The sequence below is a fragment of the Lepisma saccharinum genome, chromosome 25 (genome assembly GCF_977018435.1).
Source record: "Lepisma saccharinum chromosome 25, izLepSacc3.1, whole genome shotgun sequence".
Classification (NCBI taxonomy): Eukaryota; Metazoa; Arthropoda; class Insecta; order Zygentoma; family Lepismatidae; genus Lepisma; species Lepisma saccharinum.
This window is the reverse complement of record NC_139253.1, coordinates 21017467-21037813: the sequence shown is the minus strand read 5'-3', so window position 1 is coordinate 21037813 and position 20347 is coordinate 21017467. Positions and strand designations below refer to the sequence as shown.

Below are 20347 nucleotides of genomic sequence, written 5' to 3'. Positions count from 1 at the left end.
ACAGAAGGTTGCCTTTGTATCTTTACTTTCCAGATATGCTTTCTTAAAACATGGTAATTTTCTTTTTGACATGATAATGAACATATATCACTACAATACAGTGCAATCTTGAACAAGTGCAATATCATAGAGGAACAAAACAATACAAATTTGTTACCCCGAGATATTTCCAGTGACTATCTGTTCCTTGCAGTTTAATTAAAACAATGGTAAATGATGACCATGACTTGATGAATGGACAATCTCATCCATTACCCACTACTGAAATGAAGGTCCAAGGTTTTAAGGCATGCTCTGCTAACCCTTACACCACTGGTACCCAACCCTATGTGCCTCCACCGACTACATAACACCCAGTCACCAGGTGAAGATGTGACAAGGAGTACTTTGAGCAAGACACTGACAGGCAGTCATAATGGCCTATTGAAGAGTTCTACTCTACTTTTATCTAGAATTTTAGGTGCATCTTAATTGAATTTTAGTTATTTCGGTAACAGTTCCGAATGTTTAATATTTTTTTCCGAAGTTTCAAAGTCAAAGTATCACAGAATTCTGGAAATCATTGTTACAGTAAATTTCAACCTTGGTGAAAGTAATTACTACTGTTTTGAGTTCGGAAAAGTACAATTTATTGGCAAGAAAAGAGGTACAAACTACTTTGTGCAAGTATCAGACTTTCCCATCCACAAGACTTTTTTCGTTCATAGGATAAAAAAAAAAGTATAACAGTAGAGTGGAAATGATCGTGAAAGTAAATTTGAAGCTTCCTGAAAGTAATTAGCACTGTTTGCATTTCTGAAAAGTTCTACTTAAATCGGAGAAAAGATGATGTAAAATGTACCTTATACAAACATCCCCATTCTCATCAACAAGGTATTCCTAACTATAAAAGCATTCAGGAGCTTTTTTGGCAATTGTAAACTACACAATAGCTCCCCACATTGTATACGGATCATTCAGAAAACCCCTTTGCCCCCCACACATGACCTAGATGGCAGCAGCAGCCCATAACTAAGATGACAGTAAAGAAATGGCTGGGGACAAGACAAGTATTATATAGGGATATACGGAAATTAAAAACTATTCTCAAGCAAACACGCAGTAAGTAAGCACTAAAATTCCAAAGTGTGTGTTAACAGATATAAATAAAAATCGAACCCTGTAAAAAATATGTGCGTAGCATGAAGTAATCGCAATTAAACAAGAGGAACTTGGCCCATTATTTTACTTGCTTCTTCCATCTACCTAGGTTCAACATGACTACAAATATTGATTTCTTTCTCTTTTAGCCTGTTATCTGTTGCTACAAAAATATTGTAACAATCCTGTGTGTGCCTAATCTTCATGAATCAATTTTATGTTACCATCTATTTGTTCTCAAGCAATCTGTCACTTTACTCTTCTACGTCCAAGTGAAAAATGAGTAGGCTCTTAAAGTCTACAAAGTGTTGAAATTAATTTTGTACATGTACATTTAAAACTATTATATTTGCATTTCAAAACACGATGGGATCATTAGGGAATTCTAATCTGGTCAAAGCCATATTGAAAACAGTTTTAATTTTTTTCCCACAACTTTAATATCTTCACTGTACATTAAGTCACATGGCAGGTACACGATTTATTTTTGTACATAAACCATAATTTTCAAATTAAATATCTTATACATATGTTGCCTATTAGCACTGATCACATCTGTAATAACTTATACTTCTTTATTAAGAATAATTTACAAAGCCTACAAATTGTAGTGTCTTTTATAATTGTCATACATATTGGAGCCTGTACCAGAAGTTCTTCTTTACATTAATAGCTATGCTTCATGCATTTAGTGTGGCACAAAAGGTACACATGCCAATGTTACTATATCGGCCCATGTTGCTGGTAAGCAGAATACTTGCTTTTGTGCGAAATACATATGGCTGAAATACATACTTCAAATAATGATGACATCAGAAGTTTATTTTCAGGTCTTTTACCAGGACTATCCAAGAATTGCAGTTCAAGAGAGTATAATAAGGCTTTAAACTTACCCTTTAAACTAATTTTAAAGTGATGATCCTTGGATACCCCTGAAAGAAGATCCAAAAACACATCAGAAATGTCAAAATTTGGAAGAAAAAATCGCATATGCAATTCATATTTTTCTTTTCAGTAACTCACTCTAATGCAGTTATGTTAAAATCCAAAGAAATGTTAAATGGATGATCTGAGTAAAATGAAGTTTCAAATCATTAAATCATGTAAGTTAGCATTGTTTATCCCCATTAATTAGATATCCTACATTATAAATACATGATAAATTTGCACACAGGAAAAATTCAGTGCTACTTGCTCACACAGCTTGAGACTTTAAACTGTATAACATACATGTAGTGAATATAAAGTTACTATATGCCAAACAAAAATACTAATATCATGCTCCAAATCTACAACAGAACTTAATGAACTCATTTTCATTATTAAATGGGAGTAAAAAAAATGTAAGTAATGTACAAGTATAATTCTTGACTCTCTCCAGCAGAATTTGTTTTTCAGTAATGGAATGTAGTACCATAACCAGACAAATCTACTACTAAACTTGTCAAGCAAAACCCCAGGTTAGAGAAGAACTGTCATTACTTCACAAGAGTAGATTAGATAATAGAAACAAAGTAAGAACAGATTTAGAAAATACATAAATGACATGACATCTACTATGTATGAGATACAGAAAGCGGCACCCACATTTCAATGGGCCATAATGTTCCTGCATATCACAAAATATTTTATGATCACTCGACATGAAGATTATCTCATGTAATTATTGCACTTTGTGCACTAACAAAAATACTGAACAAAAATTATCCTAAACTTGAAAACAATAACAAGTGCACGTAAAAGAAAAATATTATCAAAAGTAAAAACCTAGGAATAAACCACAATATCACAAGTCAATTTCAGTAAGTTGAAAGGGTGAAAACTGTAACATACTACTCAGCGGCACATTCTCTCAGACACATTTCATGCAGGGTTTAGAAAGATTCTGTGAAAAACTCATATTTTTTCCAAATACAAATACAAAACTGAAAACAAAGGAGGAGTCGAAGTTGCAGTGAGTCAAAGGAACATAATTATTAGAGTACACAGTTTCTATCATTATTGATATTCCTGGGTTTCTCCTTAAATAAAAATGTGCTGCCCACGGTGTAACATGAGAAAAATAAACAAAACATACTATGCAACATGAACTGCAAAAATGTATTTTATGCAACTGGTATATTATCATTCAAAAATCTGTTTAATACTACATTTACAAGGTATGTGATGGATAATGCATTCTACACAAAGGCGTGTGTACATCTTTCACAATCCTACACTGGATGAAAGACTACAATACATTTTACATAATGAACAATATTTTCGTATTTGTAACAGTTTTCATTCTTTCTTAATTTCCTTCTTATCAGTTACATGTGTGGAAACCATTGATTTCACTCTCTGAGGTACTTCTGTGAATATTAATGTACCTGTAAACACTAAGATAGTTCCTATCCAATGAGCAACTGTAAAGGGATTCTTAAAGTAAAGAATGGAAAACAATAAGCTCGAAAATTTTCTCAATGTCACAACTAACGTAACAGTCAAAGAAGAGCATTCTGTTGTAAGAACAAAAACAGAGCTAATGCATATGTATTGAGTCAAAACATTACCAGCCAAGTACAATAACATCTTTGGAACTGCTAATCCAACATAAGGTAGAACAACTGGTGTACTATGTGACATAGAAATTAGATGACTAAATATATCTTTATATAGTATGATAAAACCTGGCAAGGGCAAAACATGTGTATAATAGAGGGCTTCTCGTGGATGTTTTCCATATCTTCCATACAACACTTCTTGATATATCCCCATTCTAGCAGACACAAATAATGCAACAGTCAAAAGAATGATACCAACACACCACCAAAAGAAGTCTGCAAACTCCCGTTCCTGAGTTTCTTCCAAAGTTTCCACCTTTGTAGGGCCTTTCACAGCTTTTCCGGACACTATTGTGCATATAACTATTCCGGTAGTGATCATTACAACAGCAGCGTGTTTCCATAAAGGATAACGTTTTCTTAGGATCAGTATGCCCATTATCATGTTGGCGATTAGAGACCCAGCACGAAATATCATATGAAGAGGCATGGGCACATTAAAGTTAAATGCGTAATTATTACAAACATTTGCAACAAAAAACATTGCTACAAGTATAGCATAATCCTTTATGCCTATTCTTGGTTTCCTTGTCCCAAAATGTGCAGTAAATATAAATCCTTCTAACGCAATAAACAGAAACTGCGAAAAAGTTATTATATTTCCACTACCAGGATCTTCCTTAATTAATAATTCCAAAAACACAACATTGCTGCAACAACCAACAAACACCAGAACAACTGCAAGAGCGGCTTTCATTTTGGAAACTGACCTACTTGATTACAGCACTGATGTCAAAATAATAAACAAGTTTTTCTTACCACACACAGCATGAAGGACGTCCCTTCAAATGCCACAACTAGCATATCACGCGAGAGTATACAGAAGCAAATTAATACTTGTACATTATGAGCAGAAACTATGCATAAGACTAGTTGTTAGTAGGAAGTTTACACGTACAATCTTGTCGATTCAAGAAATGAAGAAGCAGCTGCAATTTATAAGTTTAAAAAAAACTGCAATACCTTCACAAATTTTACAGCACTTCACTTCCACGACTTCAATGATGACATGCAAAATGTTATATAACCTACAATTGGGCTCTCAAGGTTTGTGTTCAAGTGCTCCACAGATTAGACATCCATTGCGACTTTTTGCTTTGCAATGCCTGAGTGACCCAACCAGTGCTGTATAATCTGTGGTGGTGGTGTCCCCAAAGATTGTGTCGCAAAGACAACAAAAGTTTAGAACTTGGTAATTACTCGTTATCAGTTGTGTAAAATAGGTTCTAAATACAACGAACCCGGTTATGCAACCAAATAGGTGGCATCAAGGAAGGCGAGGTCTTGAGAAAGGAAAGAAACAGCATTTAGCCTGTGGCGTAGAGAAGTGGAGAACCACTCCAAAATTACAGTATTTAGCAGACCACTACAATATAATAATAATAATAATAAATAGTAATGATGATGATGATAATAATAAAAATAATAAATTCTAGCCTCCCAAGATGAAATCGTAAGCAGCCCCCACTGCTGTAGCCTGTAGAGTTAAAAACAAAGGCGTATTTGGTGCAGAAGATAATGTAAATAATACTATACTAGTAAAATAGCAAGAATGGATTCTAAAATGGAGTACTAATATTTTAGTGTGAAATCATTGGACGAAATAGCCTTGTTTTAATCGAAGGTCTGCAAAATGTAGGGAAAGGTCAGCCAGCCCAGCACTGATGGTGCCCTTGCCCAACGGCAAGTAGAATATGTGTGAAGGTTGTCATTGCTGGCAGTTTCTCCTTTGATTGCAGGAAAGAAAGCCCCGGGGATGAGCAAGCGTTTAGGGGGCCTTGTCATGCCCCTTCCATATTCAAATATCTCTATGTACAACAATAAAAATGGAACATTTTCCAGCACCGCAGAACATAGAAGAAAAGACCACTTTGAATATTGTAAGGTGAAAGGATTTGTTGTTCATTTTAAGTTGGCTAAAGATGCAGTAGTTTTCGGTTAATAACTTCTGTTGAATGATCCGTACCCAGGGGAGGAGCCATGGCCCCCTCGAGCCATGACATTTTTAAATGTGAGCCTATAAAAAGCGACGATTTTTCAAACTTGTAAATATTTCAATTTTGTCCTTGCATAAATGACGTGTTTCTTGTGTAGAGAGCTAGGCTCCATAAGCCTGCAGTATGCAATACTGGGTACATCGATGTAAAGATACCAGGAGTGTCGTGGATTGGAGGTCCCAGTTTTGGCACCCAATCTCCGCTACTGGCTACCAGGTGAAAATCTCTCTGTTTTTGGTTAACCATACCCCGCTTCAATTCTTCGTAGCGGACTATGGATTAACTCGCATTATTGTAATAATAATAGCTAATACGTATAATTTAATTTATAAATATATTTTTTTCTAAACATAGAATTATCGTGGCTGTTCAATGGTTTTGGTATAAGAAAATAAAGGAAATTTGAAAATATTTTAAATTTGCGAAACTCAGAACTATCCGAATACTGACCAGTATCGGCGATTGGGAGCCCTTCTCCAGTTTTACTTCTCCTACGCCAAATACATCATGCGCCCGTAGTTTTTTTGTTTGTTCCTATAATCGACACAAATGGACATTGGACACTCAAACAACACAGACTCTATACTGTCCTCAAAAGGCGTTTACATTAGGGATGGCCAAACGGATCCGGATCCGGGTCTGAAAGTTTCGGATCTGAATCCGGATCCGAGAGTTTCGGCCATTATAATATTACCACACCTTAAAAGGTATTATGATCTTCGATTACAAAGAAATTTTTCGTTAGTCCTACAAGATTTTTTTTCAAGTGTTGTTCCTAAAATACTTTGCTACGCATCGGCTAACACACTCGTGCACAAATGTCAGAGGTGATTTTGTAAATGCCATTGAAACGAATATGTATTCATTCGAATGTATTGGAATTGAAAACACACATAAATGTGAGACATTCCATTCCAGGATGAAACCTTTAACACATATAACAAGATAGAAATGTTATACCAAAATTATGCAATTGTTCTACAGTTACAGTTTTACAAATTAAAATAAAACATTATAATATATGCAGTGTTAAATAATTACAAAGTGTAAGACTAACAAGGGAGGTTATCTAAGTGTCCCGCTCCGATTTCCATGAAACTTGGCAGTATAGTGGGTCCCAAAGGAAGAATTACGTGTTTTAGGGGGCAAAACCCCCTCAAATGTCAAGATGAGGACAAATTGAAGTGAGGATCTGACCCCTGTGTCCCCCTTCGATTTCCATGAAACTTGGCAGGTGTATAGTGGGGCCCAATGGAAGAAATACGTGTTTTTTTGTTTCAGCTAAAAACTGTTTTAGGGGGCAAAACCCCCTCAAATGTCAAGATGAGGACAAATTGAAGTGAGGATGTGTCCCCCTCCGATTTCCACGGTACTTGGCAGGTGTATGTATAAACTGGCCCAAATGCAGAAATACGTGTTTTTTTTGTTTCGGCTAAAAAACTGTTTTAGGGGGCAACCCCCCCTCAAATGTCAATATCAGGACAAATTTAAGTGGGCATTTGACTTATATGTCCCCCTCCGATTTCCATGAAACTTGGCAGGTGTATAGTGGGGCCCAAAGGAAGAAATAGGTGTGTTTTTTGTTTCAGCTAAAAAAACTGATTTACAGGGCGAAACCCACTCAATTGTCAAGATGAGGACAAATTGAAGTGGGGATCTGATCCCTGTGTCCCCCTCCGATTTCCATGAAACTTGGCAGGTGTGTGTATAAACGGGCCCAAATGAAGAAATGCGTGTTTTTTCTTTCGTGAAAAAATTTGTTCTAGGAGGCAACCTCCTCTCAAATATCAAGATGAGGACAAATTGAAGTGGGGATCTGACCCCTGTGTTCCCCTCCGATTTCCATGAAACGTGGCTGGTGTATAGAGGGGCCCAAAGGAAGAATTACATGTTTTTTTGTTTCAGGTAAAAACTATTTTAGGGGACAAAATCCCCTCAAATGTCAAGATGAGGACAAATTGAAGTGGGGATCTCACCCCTGTGTCCCCCTCCGATTTTCATGAAACTTGGCAGGTGTATAGAGGGGCCAAAAGGAAGAAATACGTGTTTTTTTTTGTTTCGGCTAAGAAACTGTTTTAGGGGGCAAAACCCGCCTCAAATGTCAAGATGAGGACAAATTGACGTGGGGATCATCTGACCCCTGTGTCCCCCTCCGATTCTCATGAAATTTGGCAGGTGTATAGAGAGGCCCTATGCCCCCTGTTTCTTCCTATGCCATATTTACGTGGTTTCGGGGTCAGATCCCCACTTCAATTTCTCCTCATCTTGACATTTGAGGGGGGGCCTCTATACATATGCCAAGTTTCATGGAAATCGGAGGGGGAGACTTAGACCTCCCTTGTAAGTGTATTAATTAATTACAAATCGCGCACACACACTATATATAGGTATATGTTTATGTATATTATATATATATATGTATATTAGCAGGTAACAATATGTTATAAGCACATTCTTACTTTCCAAAGAAGCGCATGTGGGATGGCAAAACGGATCCTTATCCGAAAATTCCGGATCCGGATCCGAAAATTCCGGATCCGGATCCGAAAATTCTGGATCCGGATCCGAAAAATTTTAGAATCCGGAACCGACAGGATCCGAATTTCGGATCCGCCAGGATCCGGATCTGGCCATCCCTAGTTTACATTGACCGAGTGGTCTGTCGAGTTTATGCGCGAATGAAAAAATCGATGGGAGAGGAAGCAACTCGCTCAAGTCGCTGTCCTCCGTTGACAGCCACTCGACCGTCCTGACTACTGGAGCAAGTACTGGCTCCAGTACTCTCCCCAGTTGTTTACACGGGGAGAGTAGCTCGCTTGACCCTACTCGCTCCAGCTACTCTCCCGTCTACTCGACCAATGTAAACCAGGCTTAAGAGGTCATAGTATGGGAGCAGAAGAGGTAATAAAAGCCGGGGCAGTTGTGTTTGGTTGTGTGTGTGTGTGTGGGGGGGGGTTGCTGGTAGATATCATAAAAACAAGTTTTTTTTCCTAATAAACTTTACCTCGAAAACGCTTAGTTTCGGCGCTATAAGCGCTTAAAATATATCCTGTATGTATGCAACCCAATACAGCAAACGACCGCTCTGACATAACTTCCAGGGGCGCGCGGCAAGGTTGCCACTAGCGTCACTTGGCAGTCTTACCTGAGCTTAATACAGGGTGAGCCAAAAACAACAAACTTAACACTGGTAACCAACTTGCATGCATTATTTGCAGTTAGAATTCTAATAATGCCTACTTTGATAGGTTAGGAGGCCAGGCTTAGAGGTATTAGCAACACATTTTCGCTACATGTTAGCAGCTGGGTGTGCTCCGCTCCCGGCACAGCTCTGAATCTTCCATGGAAACGCTGCTTCTCAACAAGCTCTGTACGTCCACTGGCTGCTTCGTCACGCGCTCGTACGCGATCGGCACTCTGCGGAAGTCAGGGAGAGAGAAAAGAGGCCAGCCTCTCAGTTTACATTACAGGCGAACGCGCCCCTGAAATTATGCTTTCCCGCACAAATCACATAAGTTTTTATGGGACCAGCTGAGGCACTCTCAGGCGGGCCTCGCTGAATGCGCAGATACGGTTCCAGGCAGGGTTGCAAACTTGCGGTAATTATCGGAAGACCTAGAATTTCAGTTTTCTTTTATTAAGCGTTGTTTAATGAAATTTATAAGTAACAAAATAATCCGTAATAGACAAATATATTATGGTAGGCCCGGCCTCCGGGCCTCATAGGACGCTTCGCCACTGGTTGTCGGCACGTGTTACCACACAACTAACGAACTGAAAGAAGCCGTTCGGCATCCATTTGCCACGATCACACGCACAATGCTGCGTAGAATTTCACACCGTACCTGGAGGTGCATAATTCTCTGTTATGAAAATGACAGTGACCTAGCGTTATAGCGTTCCCTGATTTAAAATTTCAAAAATGCGTATATGCTGTAAATATAAAGTAAAACTGGCTAATTTCATATATGTTTGACCTTCATGGCAATATAATAGCTATTTTTCGAGATCCTCTTGCAACGCTCCACTAACAACATTCGTTCTAGCATTTTTTCAATGCCTTTCCTGGCCGGACACCGCCGGGCAGATTTGGCGACCTTGCTGCCTATCTGGAGGGAAAGCTCCTACTCGTTTCTTCGCGCTCGTGCTGTGTGATGCTATAATACGCAATATTGACTGACGTAACTTTACCAAACTCAAATATACCATTTCTTAATGACCACTGCATTGCATAATTTATCGCACGAACAGCGATGAGCATTAAAAACTGAAAGACCAACACAGTTTTTGTCCAATAAGTTGGTGAAGTCCTCGTGGTAGGTAAAAGTTAAGCCTGTGGCTGCTCTACCACTTAACCTGCAAAACTATTTTTTTTATTATTTTTTTTCGTTAGTATCTAACTGCTTAATATTATGTTAATGGAAATGTTTAGCATTCATTTGAAATCTCTTAACATCAAATGGTCTCTGGACAAAATTATTTTAAAATGTTTATCAGCATTCTCAAGACGCAATAAACAGTGGTCTGAATTACTAATCAGCACTGTTACGTCAGTAGAATGTACGATAGTTGGATCATCCACCCACCTCCGTGTCAGAGTGTTTTGCACAGTGTGCCAAGACAACAGAGGTCCCTGGTTCGAATCCCGGCGTGAGCACGGGTGTTCTTTGTGAGTGTCCCTTCATCAATATCATCACTCATATTCAGTGGCGGCGAGGGGTGGTATAGTTGCCCCCACACTTTTTGCCACTCTTGCTCCTGCGCTATGCTAAACCTTATCTAACTTAACTAGGGAAAGAAAACTGTCTTGCCTCCCCCCCTAGTTTTGGAACCCAATCGCCTCCACTGCTCATATACATATTCGCGATTAACCAAAAATGGTAGAAAAGCGAAGTAAAATAAACCAAATCAATCAGTAATTGGATCATCCACAACAATGACGTCTTTGCTGTTGAGAGGCGCTTGTGATTCAGGTAGGTTTTTAATTTCTTGCGTCATGCCGAAAGGTATAAAACACCAGAGTTCAAAACGTTTGTTGCATAGTGAGGCATGGAGGATGTTTTATTGAAAACCCAGCTGGCTTCAGGCAAATAAAATGCCCGTGGCGACTAATTCCATTAGTAAATTATTAAACAAAAAAGGGCCGAACCTTCCTTCGGACTTGGTGTTCCCACCCGAAATGCCCATACTACGCCACTGGAAAATGATGGTGCCCACACAGCCATTCTGGACTACATTGTTGTCTGTAACCTCCTCAGCTAACATGTCTCGTCTCTTACCGTTATCATACTCTATTTACTTCAGATCCATAACCTTCTCTCGTCTCAAAATACATAGGGGGTATGGGACTTTTGGATCACCCTGTACAAAAGAATAATGATACTTGTGATGTTGTAAGAAGTATTTACAGTACTTAAAAAACTTACCAAGGCAAAGGATTTCAAATAAATGAGGACTGAAATTCAAGTGTTCATTATAAAAGTCTCCATTGTGTTTCAACTGTCATGCAATGCCTATAATCGTAAGAGAGACGAGGGACAGATGATGATGAAATTGAGGAACGAACAAATGTTAAGAGAATGTGCTCGCCGCCTCGTTTCGAACACGCAGACTGTAACAATTTATTTGGAAATTATCCCTCGACAATATTTAGCGTAATTTCTAATCGAGTCCGGGACATAAATACTGGACAAAGTCTCTAACAGGAAACAAAATAATTTTAACGGCTCTTGCAATAATAATATTTAAAAAACGTCGTTTAAAGATAAATTAATTCAGAATAAAATTAATAAAGGGATCAACTCCTCATTAAGAGCAGGTCTCCGTGTCGGAGTGGTTCCCACAGCGCGTTACGACCACCAGGGTCCTTTGGTTCGAATCGCAGCCTGCGAATGTATGTTCTTTGTGAGTGTTCCTTCATCAATTTCATTATATCATCACTTATCATTTTCGCGATTAGCCAAAAGTAGCAAAAATACGAAGGAAAATAAACCAAATCAATCAATCAATTCTTATTAGGAAGTAAAACTAAATTATCCATACGTAAGTCAAGCGCCGAGCTGTATAGGGTGCTTGGAGTGTACAACAGTGGCGTAGCATGGACATTTCGGGTGGGAACGCCAAGTCCGAAGGAAGGGTCGGCCCTTTTTTGCTTAATAATTTACTTATGGAATTAGTCGCCACAGGTATTGTTTATTTGCCTCAAGTCAGCTGGGTTTTCAATAAAACATCATCTATGCATGTTTTAGCTAGAAAATGAGATGCCTCACTATGCCACAAATGTTTTGAACTCTGGTGTTTTATACTTTTCTGTATGACGCAAGTCATTAGAAAACCTACCTGAATCACAAGCGCCTCTGCACAACAGTAGACGTCATTGTTGCGGGCGATCGAACTACTGATTGATTTGGTTTATTTTACTTCGCTTTTCTACCACTTTTGGTTAATTGGGAATATGAATATGAGTGATGATATTGATGAAGGGACACTGACAAAGAACACCGGTGCTCACGCCGGGATTCAAACCAGGGACCTCTGTCGTCTTGGCGCATTGTGCAAAGCACAGTGGATGATCCAAATATCGTACACTCTACTGACGTAACAGTGCCGATTAGTAATTCAGACCACTGTTTTTACATCTTGAGAATGCTGATAAACATTTTAAAATAATTTTGCACAGAGACCATTCGATGTTAAGAGTTTTCAAATGTTAAACATTTCCATTGACACAATATTAAGCAGTTGGATAATAACGAAAAATAATAACAATAAAAAAATAATAGTTTTGCGGGTTAAGTGGTAGAGCAGCCACAGGCTGAATTTCTACCATGAGCAGTGGCGCAGGAACGTTTTTCATTTGGGGGGGTACAAAATTCAGCCTCCCAAACCCCGCCCCCCCCCCACACACATATATATGTCCAATCAAGTGTAGCAATAATAATAATTAGGATAATTATATTTAATTAAATTAATATATTAATTAATTAAATATGTACATTAATTAATATTGTATTGTTATTTTTACATGAATAGGTAAAATATAGTAAAAGAATAGAAGTATAACAGCAAGTATTCATTATCTAGCGTACGTGTAGTTAAGATCGCCAAGACAACTGTCCTGGCAAGGAATTTAATGTCAGATAGAAAAAGAATTGAATATTTATTGAATAACAAAAAAAGGAGTTAGATTCAATTAACGAAAAGTAAAGTTCCTGATTAATATTTTATGGATATTATCATTAGTAGTGTGCATAAATCTTTGGAATCCTTCAAAGCCGTATGCGGCAAATTCCTTGCCTTCCAATAAGTTCAGCGGAGAAAACCATCGAGTATACATGGTGCAGCAGATTTCATTCGTGAATAACAAAGCAACGACCGATGTTATGCAAAATTTTATTTCACAGTTGGAAAGAACAAGGATTACCATTTTGTTTCCCATATGTGCCGAGACAACTACATGAATTTTTTTGAGGAAGACGGCACGCAGTTAATGTAACGTCTGACCGTTATGTATGGATGTTACGCAACTTCCTGCAGCCGCAATCGAACGAACGTGGCAAATTGGCTGTGTGGTTCCAACAGGATGGTGCCACAGCACGCGTATCGATGAACGTGCTACGTGAAATGTTTCCAGGGCGTCTAATCTCACTACGAAGTTACCTTCCATGGCCAACTCGTTCCCCCGAGCTCGCACCCTGCGACTTCTTTCTGTGGGAGTACTTGAAGGCTGAAGTTTACCAAGAAAGATGGTATCAGACAGGAAAGAGCGGCAATACCGACCAGACATGACTAGGAGGGTAATGCAGAACTTCAGGGCGAGACTTCAGAAATGCGTACACTGTGCAGATCGCCATTTGGACGATATCATTTTAAAACAAAGTCAACTATGTCACACAAAATGGTGACTTGTGGCAATTTTGACAAAAAATAATTGGAACATTTTGTTCTTTGCAAATGTGCAATAAAATGGTAAACCCTGTTCTTTCCAACTGTGCAATAAAGTTTTGCATAACATCTATCGTTGCTTTGTTATTCACAAATGAAATCCGGGAGATATTTCTGCCGCACCCTAACTTTTAATTGTTACGCTGTTCAAGCATGGTATTGGCATCGATGGAAATTGAGTATAACAAATGCTAAACAATTATATTTTGATAAATTACTTTCACTACTTGGTAAGTCTTTCGGGGGGAAATGGGTCCGGACCCCCTGGACCCCACAAAACGTCCTTGATACCTAGTTATAATGTGAAGCCATGAGAAATATTCTCTTTTAGAACAACACACACGAATGTCCTGTTATTTAATGCACAATATGCATAAATATTTTTCATTGTTTTTGTTAGAATTTAAGTTGTTTTTTTTTAAAAAAAAAAAACAGATTTTAAAATCAGATAACAATTCTGAAACATATAAGGCTAAGCTCTGGACTTCATTCTGGGCTTATTTGGATTTCACGGAACGGAAAATCAGGAGTGAGGGGGATCTTGAGCCACCCCAACCAGGAATAATCATCTCCCACCCACTGTATATAGAAACTACATTATATAGAGTTCCACTTCAGTTCCGTTCTTTCTAATTTTCAAAGTCCAAAATGTCTTTAAACAATTTATGGCAGATGTGTACCACATCCAATGCCTTTTAGAAGCCATGTATTTGGTATTTTCTCAGACATCTATAGGCTGTTGTATTAAAAAAGAAAAAAAATTAGTTCAGATGGTTCCCAATCAATTCGTAAGATGTCTAACTTTGAAATATTTGTGAACAATTTGACAAATCATTTATTTATAATATAATTAGCTGTACCTAATGACGCTCTTCAAGTACTGAAAGTAATATCATTCGGTACATTTACAAAACCGAAATCCTTCAGCTCTCAGAAGTAGCAAGGAAAGCCATACGCTCAAAAGTTTATTCTTTCTTTTCAATTTTTGGTGGACAATGTGAAGAGCCGGCCAAGGTTTATTTTCGTATGTAGTGGTATTAAATGCAGATACATGCGTGTGTTTTAGGAAGACATGTCAATTTATCTTTTATGTGAAAAGGTAAACTTTAATGTAAGCAGAAGCATGTGCACGTCACAGTTAAAGATTTTCGCATCTACAAAGAAAATCCAAAACACATTCCCACCTCGCCGGACTCCGTGGCGGAGGGGTTAGCATAGCGCGCTATGACGCCTGAGGTCCCAGGTTCGAATCCTGGCCTACCCATGGGTGTTATTTTTGAGTGTCCATCAATTTCATCATATCATCATCACTCATCCTCATCTTCGCGATTAGCCAAAAGTGGCAGAAAGGCGAAGTAAAATAAACCAAATCAATCAATCAAATATTCCCATCTTACTCCCAGAGACCTTGTAAATCCAATCCAAAATCTACCAATAGAACCTGCAGTGAGTCTCATTTATCTCGTGCATTCATCTGACTAATGTAATTTTCTTACAATTTGACTTTAGAGTTTAACATAAAATGGCTTTGTGTTTGTGTTGCATTCGATATCACAATTAGATTTTAAGCAATTAATGTCCAATTATAAGTATACCTAATACATAGGTAAAAAAATAGTTCCCCCTCTGATAAAATCGAAAATTGCACCCTGTTTAAATGTCTAGGAAAGATTTAATTTCACCTAGGAATGATATCGCGATGCGATGAGTCTAGAATTGTCACAGCCTCATCTCGTCTCCTGTGTGGTGAGGTCCTTCTCGTTCTTGTTTGTGCTTATTTTTCTTTCGGTTTCCACTCTGAAGTTATGAAAACTTATTCCAAATTCACCTCATTCTCAGATAGGCTAATCGGCACTCTATTTTTTAAAATATATATATCTTAATATATAGGTTTAAGTATAGTTTTCCCAACACCCTCTTACAAATTCATGAAAAATATAGGTGAGGTACAGGAATGTATTGGACCCCCCCCCCCCCAAGTTGGTCTGTGTCTCGTCTCGTTCGTGTAAGTGTTTCGTTTCGGAAAATTCCATTATAAATATTCAAAAGAAAATGGGGTCAGTCATATACTCTTCTGATGAAGATTTGTATCATATCTTCGAATCGGCGCGACCACTGCTTTAGAAATGTGTACCCCCCCCCCTTACGCAAAGCAGAAATCGTCTGCAGCGTAATTGTCCGAGAGTCAATCTGATTCCATCGTTCCACACACATTTTAAACAATTTTCATCTCCTTAAAGAGGTTTCCAAGAACTTAGGTCAATGAACTAACTAGTAGCAAGCACAATATAGTATAATAAGTTTACAATTAAATGTTTTGAATTTTTGTGGTAAGGACTAGAATGCTTAAAATTTATAGACAATAATACATTTTTTTTGTTGGGCGAATTGATAATAGGTAATTTTAACAGTAGCACCTTCCGTCTGCTGTCAAATTACCAAAGGGGGGTACAGGGGGTACAACTCGATTTACGGATTTAGGGGGTACAGTACCCCCCTTCAAAAATTTGCGGGGGTACAATGTACCCCTGTACCCCCCCGTTCCTGCGCCACTGACCATGAGGACTTCACCAACTTATTTGACAAAAACTGTGTTGATCTTTTAGTTTCTAACGCACATCGCTGTTCGTGCGATAAATTATACAAATGCAGTGGCCTTAAGAAGCGGTATATTTGAGATTGGTAAAGTTACATCAGTCAATATTGCGTATTTTAGCATGACATAGCACGAGTTGCATGAGCGCGAAGAACCGGGTAGGAATTCTACCGCTGTCGTCTGCTTCAGAAAGCAGGAAGGGTCACATGAAACAATCACGGTAGACCTCTCTGCTCCGTACGCTGGCGTACGAGAGAGCATTTACGCTGTAGAAATCGAAGCTTTCCCAACAGAAAGGCAGCAAGGAATATAGGGTCCTTTACGCCGAACCTGCTCGGCGTCTGGCCAGTGAAGGCATTGAAAAAGATGCTAGAACGAGTGTTGAGAGTGGAGCGTTGCAAGCGGATCGCGAAAAAATAGCTATTATAATGCCATGAAGGTCAAACATATATGAAATTAGTCACGTTTTACTTTATATTCACAGCATTTAAGCATTTTTGAAATTTTAAATCTGGGAACGCCGGGCACACGAGCGCACTATAACGCTACGCCACTGGTGTACACATACAATGAGAAAACAAAAGTCAATATAAAACCCCGCAAAGGAATATTCTCGAGCCGCCAAACTGACCGATTACATTTAGATGATCAGAACCGATCTCTCTACCAAAGGTTTCGGATTTTTTGTTCCTGCCTGGACAAGGGTGTCACTGGGTCATTCATTGTTAGGGTTGCGATTTACCTGGAAAGGCAGCAAGGTTAAGTAAAATGAGAAAAATATAAATACACGAGGATTACTTCAGAAACTGATACGCGTGCCACAAGCTCGTCTTGAGTGCCTTCGGAAAATGTCAGCCTTTTACTACAATGTATCATGAAAAATATGGGCAATTTATATGTCGCACGTCTTTCTTGTGATTATTGATATTACATGACAGTCGAAACACGATAGACACTTTTTAAAATGAACACTCTTGAATTTCAGTCCTCATTTATTTGAAATCCTTTGCCTTAGTAAGTTTGTAAGTACTGTAAATACTTCTTACAACATCACAAGTATCATTATTCTTTTGTATTTAGCTCAGGTAAGACTGCCAAGTGACGCTAGTGGCAACCCTGTCGCGCACCCCTGGACGTTATGTCAGAGCGGTCGTTTGCTGTGTTGGGTTGCATACATACAGGATAAATTTTAAGCACTTTCGAGGTAAAGTTTATTAGGAAAAGTCACTTGTTTTTATGATATCTACCAGCAGCCAAGCGTTGTTGAAGTTGTTTTGCGACACCCTGTATATATAAATATAAATATGAAACACGGATCTGGCGCCCCCCTCAAAAAAATCCTGGGTACGGTGGCCTGATCCATACCAGAAACTAAACATGTATTTCTTACAAACCGCCAGTATTTTCCTTCGCTAGCTCTGTGGTTTGGGACTACTAGCTGAGATTGTACTGTGCGTATTTACGAGGTGAAACGAGTCTTATCCCACGGATAGAACAAAATTGCTATTTACTTTGGGGGCCATTTAACCTGATTCAGGGGTGCCCATCCCCTCCCCCAAGACCCTGAATGCAATCTCCCCAAAATTATTTTGATAAATAGGACGTATTTAAAGGGGGTCCAAGCAGTGACGGATTTAGAAGTTAGAGCTGGGAGGGGCGAATTTATATTAGGTACCTCACCTCACCTAGAAACCGAGAATCAATTCTAAGATCCACTTGCACTGTTTTATATCAACAATGTATGGTACTGTAAACAGGAAATAAATGGTAAGACGAGGATTGAAGTGAATGAATACTTATTCTCTACAGATGTTTCAAGCCTGTTACATTTGGTGTTCAAAGACAGAATATTAGAGTCTTCAAAAGTATTAGGCATTATAATATCATATATACAAAAGCATTGCAGTTGAGAGGGGCGATCGCCTCTATCGCTCTCTTAGTGCAACTGTTCCTGGGTCCACACGGCCTTCCCCCTCCCCGAAAGACTCACCAAGCACTAAAATAAAATAATGAAAATGTAGTTTCTAGCATTTGTTGTACTATAATCGATGGTTTTTATTTCCTATGAACTTGGAAGACAAGGATTACTATATTGGGATCATAGTGCTTTGAAGGACAATACCAAAGAAGAGTTATGCACACTACTACTTATGAAAATATGCATAAAATATTAATCAGATCATCATGAACAAAGCCCATAAAACGTATGTCTTTGAGCAAAAAATAAATACAAACTTCATGTAACCCTTGCAGAATAAGTGGCTAAGGTGCTTTCTAATGGGGGGGGGGGGATACCTTTTTGGTGCCTGGGGCTCATGGGTTTATCCAGAATTTTCATCTGGTGTCTAAGATCGATTTTAGGAGAGTATAAAGGTAAATTTAATTCTAAAAAGCTATGAAATCGATTTCTGTAAAAAAATAAAATAAAAAAAAAAGCGGGGGGAGTTAGGTGTCTGTCTACACGGCTGACACAAATATCGTAAAATGCTTCAATAATTGCTCTGCACGCCACTGATTCTAAATTTGGGAAAACACCCTTTGCTTTATATAGTATGTTAGGGTCAATATGATTCCTTCCTTATTCATCTTCTGGATTTTTAATTAAAAGCTGGGTAGTACACAACAGTATCCCTTGAAATTCAACAAAATAAAGATAGAAATTTCTCGATGCTTTACATGGTGTAGACACGACTGTCGGGACCAGTGACGATGTCATAGTGGAGCATCTTGCCCCTCTCCCTTTAAACAGGCAAGATGCCTATTTCAGTTTCATATTTTTGACTAAAATAAAAACTGACTGCCCCTCCTCCAAATACAAAACCTTCTCGGCCTCCCTATCCTCTGCCTTCTCACTTTTTTTTTGGTGACTGGCAGGGGAGAGCTCTTAAATGCAAAATGAAACACATTGACACTGAAACTAACGATAAAAACAATAGTAGGTATTTAATTACATTTTCCATTGGAGTTGCAGTGTCACCACCACTGCATACCCAACCCAAGGCGTAACAATCTGATAGCAACTGAATTCTCTCCTTAAACAGCTCAAAAGCAACTTATCAAAAGTTTCATCTGTACATGGTTTTGCAAAATTTATGTATGGGAAGCATAATTACGACCTAGCTCTACAGCAGCGGCGGCGCAAGGATTAATCATCTAGGGGTGCAGAATGAAATTTAGGGGGTGTGATGTTGAAAATAAAGAAAACATGAAATACGCATGCATGTTTTCAATCAACTTTTAGTAGGCATCTATGATATGTTGAGACTCATAGGCATAGTTTTGCCCGTCCGCTTGGGAGGGGGGGGGGCTAACTTTATCCATTACAAAAATCATCACGGGCATTTTCCTTGGGAGGCAAGTAATCCCCACACAATCTTACCCAAAAGAAATAATATTGTTAAAAGCAAAAATGCCATTATAGATGGTTGCAAATTTATTTAAGAACACATTTCTTCTTTAGAATAAAGCAGGTATAATTCTCATATGCGATGATATTAATGGGTAATCCTTACACTCATTACGTATTAGTCTCATCTAAAACTTCAATAGAAGTGCTCTGTTTATTGCTCATCTGTATAAATTCCTGAAGAAATCTGTCGGTCAACTACAATTTCTCTTTCTATCGTATCAACAGTCATGTGGAAGAAAATTTGTCTTGCCCATAGTTCACATTAGCCATGCTTTAATACGTCTCATTGCAGAAAAAGAAGTTCATCTGCAGCCGAAGACACTGGCAGTTTTCTGTAGATATGTAATAAATGTACATCAACTGAAAATTATCACCTACCCAGGGTGCAATTTATGATTTTTTCAGAAGGGGATGGGGGAGTGGATGAACTTAGTTGGTTTGACATCTTAATAATCTTATAGATGTTTGCAAAGAGCTCCCCACAATACTATTTAGTAGGCTGTACTAAGTTTCCATTCATTTAAACCTCGCATGTAGATCTTTCTTATCAATATAGGTGTGTTTCACCTATGTCACAAACTGAAACTGTTGCATTGTGGTAAAAAATTTCCGCAAACATGGTGGCTATGCGCATCCTGAGATCACATGAAATCCACCT

General features: G+C 38.4%; 2 protein-coding genes across 5 annotated transcripts in view; both read right to left on the bottom strand.

The window, feature by feature from the left end:
- The window catches only part of LOC145978669 (saccharopine dehydrogenase-like oxidoreductase), a 32762-nt gene extending 27924 nt beyond the window's left edge, over positions 1–4838 (bottom strand). The window contains exons 1-2 of one of the 4 annotated variants that reach the window (XM_083111439.1): positions 4707–4838; positions 2034–2072 (exon numbers count right to left, since the gene is read on the bottom strand). The gene's annotated coding sequence lies outside the window, so the exon portion shown is untranslated. The other 3 variants (XM_083111440.1, XM_083111441.1, XM_083111442.1) reach the window with 3 other exon arrangements.
- On the bottom strand, positions 2034–4496 carry Efr (ER GDP-fucose transporter). The gene has a single exon (XM_083111443.1). It carries the CDS (start codon positions 4438–4440, stop codon positions 3421–3423), a length of 1020 nt encoding a protein of 339 aa, XP_082967569.1. The 5' UTR covers positions 4441–4496; the 3' UTR covers positions 2034–3420.
- Positions 4839–20347: the final 15509 nt, after the last annotated feature.